Source organism: Gossypium hirsutum, chromosome D13 (assembly GCF_007990345.1).
Source record: "Gossypium hirsutum isolate 1008001.06 chromosome D13, Gossypium_hirsutum_v2.1, whole genome shotgun sequence".
In the NCBI taxonomy this organism is placed as follows: Eukaryota; Viridiplantae; Streptophyta; class Magnoliopsida; order Malvales; family Malvaceae; genus Gossypium; species Gossypium hirsutum.
Window position 1 is genome coordinate 22,346,336 of NC_053449.1, and position 8,493 is coordinate 22,354,828.

Here is an 8,493-nt window from a genome sequence, read left to right on the forward strand (position 1 = left end):
GTAGTCTACTCAAAATATCAAGAAATATGAGATTGGGCTATACATGTGTGACTATACCATGACTTGTGTCCAATCTAGATATAAATGATAAAAAGATATAATACATGAAAAGTTTATAACAAAAAGGTTATGTCGAATCACGACTTCTTATAACTTGGGTAGCAATGATGCATTGCTAAATGCCACTCATTTATTGTAACATTAGAAATGTTCTAGTATTACTACTAACGTTACAAAAACCTACAGGGTGACACCCTATGCTAAAAACGAACAGGTTGTATGCAAAATGTTGGGTGTATACCCTCTTACATATATCTTTGGCAGCCAGTATCATTATCGCCTGGTGAACAGTTTACCTGGCAGACAGTATTGCTTGGCGGATAGTATTGCCTAACGGACAAGATTACTTGACGAACAATATTTCCTAGTAGACGTAATTTGCAATTACTTTCTAGAGTTAACATTTATGAAAGTTAATATTCTTTTGGAAAGAATATAATATTTAATATTTTCCATGATTTTCTCTAAAAAGTAAAAGGGGAATTATTCCATTTTTAATATAGGATATTAATAAAAGGAATAAAATCTCTAATTAAGTAAGAGAGTGAGTAAGAAAATCAAACTAGGTCTAGTAGCCAAAATTTTGTATTCTCTTTGAAAAAGTTCAAAGAGTTTTTGTTGTTCGTGCTTAACTAGGTGGAATAAGTAGATGCCGAGACACTTTTGTTGTTGCTTCATTTGATATTGTTCAAATGAATCCAACTAACAACATTATTCTCCATTCTTTAGTTTTGTAAAGGTATATCTTCAACTCTTTTTAAACTCGACTCATTCCTCGTACATGGATCCATAGTTGATGATCGCCGGAATAATTTTTTCATTACACTACGAAGCTTACCGACGTTCCAACAGTGTTATCAGAGCCATTTGTACAATACAGATTCAGGGTTAAATTTATTGGTTGATGCGATTGTATGAGATACATGTTGTTTGATTTGTTTTAATCGATCTGTTTTGCATATATGATACATGCAATCAATTTAATAAACCATGTATGATTAATATGTTAAACCTATGTGATTATATGTTTGCCCCAATCAATGATTAAATGTTAATCATTGATTTTGATGCCTACTGAGTTTTATATATAATTTGTTAAGTGTTAACAGATTTGTCTTAGCGTAATGGGGTTTATGTTATTCGAAGTTAGTAGTTAACTTGCTGGTAACATACGAAAATTAGGAACAAAAGTTGTTCTAGCTAGAAGACTCAAAGATCGAAAGTTAAAAATATTCTGATTTTGAAAATATTCTGTTTTGATAAAAATTTTCAATCGGTGATGTTTTTCCCATAGAGATCTATCCTTAAGAAGGACAAATGAACGACTTGAACTTCCTTGACTGGTTCTGTAACTTGAGGAATGTCCTCAAACAAGAACAGAAATTATATGTCATTGAAGAACCCGTTCCTAATAAACTAGTAGGTAATGCCTCTAGAGTTGAGAAGGATACTTATAAGAAGTATCTTGATGACATGTTAGATGTAGGATGTCTAATGCTTGCCACCATGACTCATGAGCTTCGAAAGCAACATAAGGATATGGTTGCCTATGATATGATCCAACACATCATGGAATTATATAAAGGGCAAGCACGTCAAGAGAGGTATGAGACCTCTAAAGCTCTATTTCAATGCAAAATGGTGGAGGGAACTCCTGTGAGAAATCACATTCTCAGGATGATAGGCTATATTGAAAGCCTTGAAAAACTTGGATTCCCTCTAGGTGTGGAATTGGCCATTAATGTCATCCTACAATCGTTGCCATATAGTTTAAGCCGATTTTTCCTTAATTTCAACATGAAAGAGATTAATAAGACTTTGCCACAATTACTTAGCATGTTACGAACTGCTGAAAGTAACATGTAAAGTGCTGGACCTAAGCCCATTTTGATGGTTCGCAATGACAAAGGGAAAGGAAAGCTTAATGCTAAGGCAAAGCCTATAAAATGGAAAAGCCAAACCTAACAAAGGAAAAACTGCATTGAAACCTAAATGAGGAATTGCTAAGGAAGGAAAATGTTTCCACTGCGATAAGACTGAGCATTGGACGCGGAATTGCCTTGCCTATCTTGAAAAGGTCAAGAAGGAAAAAGAAAGTGGAACGTCCATTTCACTGATGATTTCAATTGATATGGTATAATTATCTTTTGTGCCATAAATCTGAAGCCCTTAAAAAGTTCAAGAAATTTAAAAATGAAGTAGAAAATTGACTAGGCAAAAGTATTAAGGCACTTCGATTAGATCGAAGAAGAGAATTCTTAAGTTTAGAGTTTGATGAGCTTTTAAGGGAATGTGGGATTGTCTCATAACTTACACCTCTTGGTATTCCACAATGGAATGGAGTTTTTGAGAGAAGAATTGAACACTGCTAGACATGGTTTGATCAATGATTAGTCATGCTGATCTTTCTACTTCTTTTTAGGGACATGCACTTGAAATAATTTTCTTCACACTAAATTGTGTTCTATCTAAATCGGTTCAAAAGACACCATATGAGATGTGGACTAGGAAGCATCCTAGTATGTTTTTTATGAAGATTTGGGGATGTGAAGCTTATGCTAAATGTCAAATGTCTACAAAGCTTGAACACAAATCCAAAAAGTGCATCTTTGTGGGACATTCTAAGGAAACTAAAAGGTATTGTTTCTTCAAACCTACCGAGAACAAAGTGTTTATTGCTCGAACAGAAATCTTCCTTGAGAGAGAATTTGTCTCTAGAAAAGGAAGTGGTAGAAAAATTAAACTTGGAGAAATTCGAAAACAAAAACAGAATACTAAACCAGAGATTTAACCACAACATGCTCCACAAATTGTTGCGAAACAATCAACTATTTTGGAAACACAACTACCGCAAAGATCTTTAGGAGAACGTCATGTACCTGGGAGATATGTATTTCTCATTATAGCACATGGTGATATTCTACTTATGGATTAAGATGAGCCTAAAACTTATCAAGAAGTGATGTCAAGCCTAGATTCTAAGAAATGACTTAAGGCCATGAGGTATGAGATGGACTCCAATCAGAAAACCATGTAGTGATATTGGTTGACCCACCTAAAGGAGTTAAACCCATAAGGTGCAAGTGAGTTTTCAAAAAGAAAAACGACATGGATGGTAATGTACAAACATACAAAGGGCGATTAGTCGCTAAAGGTTTTTGAAAAGTTCATGGTATAGACTATGACGAAACCTTTTCTCTTGTTGCTATGTTTAAATCCATCTGGATCTTACTTGCAATAGTTGCATTTCATGATTATGAAATTTGGCAGATGGACTTCAAAACAACTTTCCTTAATGGGAAATTGGAAGAGGATGTTTACATGACACAACATGAAGGTTTTGTCGATTCAAAAGATGCTGGAAAGATATGCAATCTACAAAGATTCATTTATGGATTGAAGCAAGCTTCTCGAAGTTGGAATCTTCGTTTTAATGATGTGATCAAAGAGTTTGGTTTTATCAAAAATGAAGATGAGCCTTGTGTTTATAAGAAAATTAGTAGGAACACTATTGTATTCTTGGTGCTGTATATAGATGACATACTTATCATAGGAAATGACATACTTACTCTACAGTTTGTTAGACTTGGTTAGGAAGTTTGTAACACCCCCTTACTTGACCCGGATGTCAGACTTGAGTAAGTGATGTTTCGACAAAACTAAATCATTGATAATCACTTTATTACACACAAGGATCTAATATTTAAAACATTAATCACGTGTAACTAATATAAATAATTCAATTTTAGAACCCTAAGAGGATCTGTTTTTGAACTTTTATCATATAATTGGATTAAATCTCAAAAATAATAAGTTTTAACACAAAAATGAAAGTCTTGTAGTTGGTATCGATACCTAATCGATACCTTTAGACAAGTCGATACCAAAATTCAAGTTTATTTTCTTAGAAAAGCAATGGTATCGATAATTAGTTAGTGGTATCGATATTTCATGAAAAGTATCGATACTCAACTTAAAATCAATACTATTTTGGCAATTTTTTTTTGTTTGGATACTGTTCATTTGGTCAAGTATCGATACCAAATGCCAAAGTATCGACACTTATCCTAATAATGGTAGAAATCTTATCTTAGCAATTTCAATTCATGCCAAAAAGTCACCTTACCACAAAAGAGAATAATTTATCCATCCAAGCACCTAACTAACTAATCAACGTGCCCTCATTGACACTAGAAACAACACTTACACTTTTCATTTCTTTAACTACAAATACAAGCCACGAACATGCTCCAAATGACTCACAATAATTCCCAAAAATGTCATGCTTAACTCAGGCCAAACTTACCATATCATATTCAACCCAACATACCATACTTCATTCATAACAATCTTACCATTTCATGCTTGACCATTTATGTACAAACTTAGGGTTCAACATGCATACCGCATCTAGTTGTTCAAACCACAATGTCAAATGCACAATACATATACCTTACCAATACTTATGAACCATTACATAACATGACCAATGGTCCTATTACATGCCATATAAGCCAAGTTAAATTTAAAATCTACCAAAGAGATCCCTAGATAGTGTGATTCTTCGAGTTGATCCAATCTCCTAATTTTCACAAAATGTAATCTAAAAAAGTTCATCAATTAAATGATAAAGCTTACCGAAGTAAATTAGTAACTCAAATAACAAGATCAATAACAGAGTTCCTATTAATCACAACTTACAACAGTTGAGTACTGCTTAAATAATAATACAATAATATTTTCCATATTTTCATAATGTTTAATGATCAAATAAACAATGCCTGATGAATGATATATGGATTTGAGTACACGGTTAACCATACAAAACACACCAGACGCTCATGCGAGCCAATCCAACCGATAACACACCTCGAAACTAAGTACCTAGCCTGTAGATTCAAGTGATATAACTCGATAGTCCGTAAAAAATACAGGACCTCGATATATTCAGTGAATAGAAGATATATAAAAATCATCGTCACATCTCATATCTAACCCGTACCGCACGCAAAATAACCTATTGGCATGCTAATCGCACTCTATCGTATGTTCATCTAGCTCAGAACATTTCATCAGAGAACAATGCAATAATAACTCATTAAGTATATTCCAAATTCAAGCACTAATTTAATTACCAATGTTCAATAACTAAGTTTATAACGTGCATTTAAATTGTATTGAAATTAAATCGAAAGAACTTACTAGACTAATCTACAACGATGACAAAACTACATGGACTATTCCATAATTCTTTTTTCCATGATTATCATCTCGTTCTTGATCTAAAATAAGAATTTCATTCAATTAACTAATTCCTAGAGAAAAATAAACTCATTTTATGCAATTAAGTTCTTTTTGACATTTTTACAAAATTATCCTCAACATTTTACTTTTATGCAATTTAGGCCCTAAGTCCAAAACATGCAATTTAACCATTTTCATTCAAATCTAAACTTAATAAAACATTCAAGGGTCTCACTAAAGTCCATATTTGCAATTATTTCACATCAAGTACAATTAATTTTATCACTTTAACAATTTAGTCCTTACTTTAAAATTATCAAAAACTACTTTACAAAATAGTCCTATCTAGCTACCAAACTCAATAATCTTTCATAAAAATTAAATATTAACTCAAACTCAGTAATGAAATAATTTAAAACATATGAAAGCTTTACAAATTAGTCCCTGGGTTAGCTGGATTAAGCTAATACGCACTCAAAAACATAAAAATTACTAAAAGCAGGCAAGATTTACTCACCCAATTGAAGAACTCAAGCTTGGTCGAATGGTCTTCTAAATTTTCTAGGGTTTTCGGTTGAACAAGATGAAACAAAGAGATGAAAATGGCTTCTTTACTTTATTTTGTTAAAATATTGCTTATTTCCTAATTTACTAAATTACCCATCCTTAATTTCATTCAAATTGAACAATTTTAAGCCTAAAACCATCCACTACAACCTATAATGGTTTAATTATTATATTAGTCCACCACCCATTTATTCAAGAACTATTTAACACCTTTAAACATTAAGAGCTATCATTTATAACTTTTGCGATTTAATCATTTTTAATTAATTAACTATCTAAACGGTAAAATTTTATAACCAAATCTTAATACAACATTAATAACCTCATAAATATTAAATAATTAATATTTATAGATTGACACGTTGGAGTTGTGGTCCCAAAACTATTATTTCTGACACCACTAAAAAATAGGCTGTTACAAAGTTATTTTTCTATGAAAGACTTGGGTGGAGCTACATACATATTAGGAGTAAAGATCTATAGAGATTGATCAAGATGACTCCTAGGTTTAAGCCAAAGTACATACATAGATAAAGTACTAAAAATGTTCAACATGGAAGAATCTAAGAGAGGATTCTTACCTATGAGACATTGTATTTCACTCTCGAAGGAAATGTGTCCTTCAACTTCAGAAGAGAGAGAACATATGAGTAAGATTCCATATGCTTCAGCTATTAGGTCTATCACGTATTCCATGCTATGTACTCGTCCAGACGTATCATATGCTTTAAGCATGAAGAGTCGGCACCAAGTTGATCCTGGCGAAGGTCATTGGGTCCCAGTTAAAAATATCCTTAAGTACTTGAGAAGAACTAAGGCTACAATCCTTATATATGGAGGTGAGGAAAAGCTAAGTGTAAAATGTTAAACCGATGCTAACTTCCAAACTAATAGGGATGATTCACGATTGCAATTGGATTTTGTGTTCTGTAATATCCCTAAATCAGGTCTAGTAGTTTTGGGTATATTTTTCGGGTTCTAGGTGTGAAACTAGGAATTTATAGGGTTTGTAGTAATTTGTAATTTAATTTAGGAGGTTAATTTCATCTAAAATCGATTAAACAATAACCCAAAAAAATATTTTTGAAAAATTAATTTTAAATATTTTAAATAATTATTAGTGAAAATAATCAATTTAGGTAGAAAAAGAATTTTAAAATAATTTTATTGGGGGTAATTTGAGTAAAATTTAAATATTAATTGAATAGGATTTAATTGTAAAACAAAGGAACATTTAGAGCATTTATATGACAAATAAACCTTAAAATACGAAATTTTTTAGGGAAAGGATTAAATGATAAAGTAAGGGAAACATGGGTGATTAAGGATTAAATGATAAAGTAAGGGAAACATGGGTGATTGAAAGTGTTTAGGAGGGTTGGAGAGATTGATTTTGTGAGGAGTCGAGTTTTTGACTTGATGTTACAAATCCGGTAAGGTATCTTTGTGAGAGGATTTTGATTAGTATAGTTAATTAAAATTTGTGTTTATTATAGCATTGGAAAGGTAGTAATGTATATTTTATATCTGTTGAAGCTCCGAATCTTGAAGAGGACCGAGCTGACCAGAATTGAAGCTTGGATTTGCTTCGTTGATCACTTGTTTGTGGTAGAATAAATTGTGTAGTGAGTGTTTCTAAGGGAAATTTGGTAAATTGACCCTCATTTATGTTTAATTAGCAGCTTAATTGATGATTTCAATTGATTAATTATAGTTGAATGACTGATTTTTGCAAGATTGATATTATATGTACAATAGTTGAATTTTTATTGAATAACGGTAAGTAAGCATTTAGGTGGTTTTGTGCAATTTAATTAGGCTAATTATATTGATGATTAAAGCATGATTATTGGAGTTTTTGGTCATGATTTATTGGTGTTAAAATTGGTAATTGAACATTGGAAAATGACAAATGAAATGCTTGATTTAATTTGATGTTAAATAACTATGTTACATGTTACACATAAGCAGTTTGTTACATTAAATTGACCACAATAATGACTGATTTATATGCTATGTTTGACTGAATATATTGGCAACCTGCATGGTGGATCCATTGGATATAGTTGACATGCCATAGGATTTTTTAGTACTCACCTTTATTTGTGACATTGTGAGCATATGGCTCTAGGTGGACTGATTTATTTGGATTAGATAAAGGAGTGTTGAGCATGAGTCTCCACTCATTGGGTTATTTGAGGCGTTATAAGGGAGCGTGTGCTTCGACCCGCTCAACTTGGTGGACTATATTTGATATTTGTGGGAGTTCGGAGATCCGTTTATTCGATGTATGATCACCCAATTAAGCCATGAGAAGTGTATGCCAATATATTTTTGTGTGATTGTTGTTATATCATTCGATGTTTGTAAGCCATGAATAATTGATTCTTGATATTGATAAAGCATATGGAAATTAAATTGACATGTTTCATTATTATGGCTGATAATTGGTGCTTGATTGGATGTGATTTAAGTATGATTTGGATGTTGATTTACTAGTCATTTTTATTAACATTTACTGAGTTTTTTAAAGCTCACACCCTCACAATTCGTGCAGATAATCGTCACGCTTGAGGAGTTGAGGAGCTGAGCAAGAGAGTTCTAAGAGATTTAGGCTTGGTA

General features: G+C 32.2%; 1 protein-coding gene across 1 annotated transcript; it reads left to right on the forward strand.

The window, feature by feature from the left end:
* Window positions 1–1,377: 1,377 nt before the first annotated feature.
* Window positions 1,378–1,926, forward strand: LOC121224944 (uncharacterized). Its single transcript, XM_041108597.1, has one exon. The coding sequence runs from the start codon at window positions 1,378–1,380 to the stop codon at window positions 1,924–1,926; it is 549 nt and encodes a 182-aa protein (XP_040964531.1).
* Window positions 1,927–8,493: the final 6,567 nt, after the last annotated feature.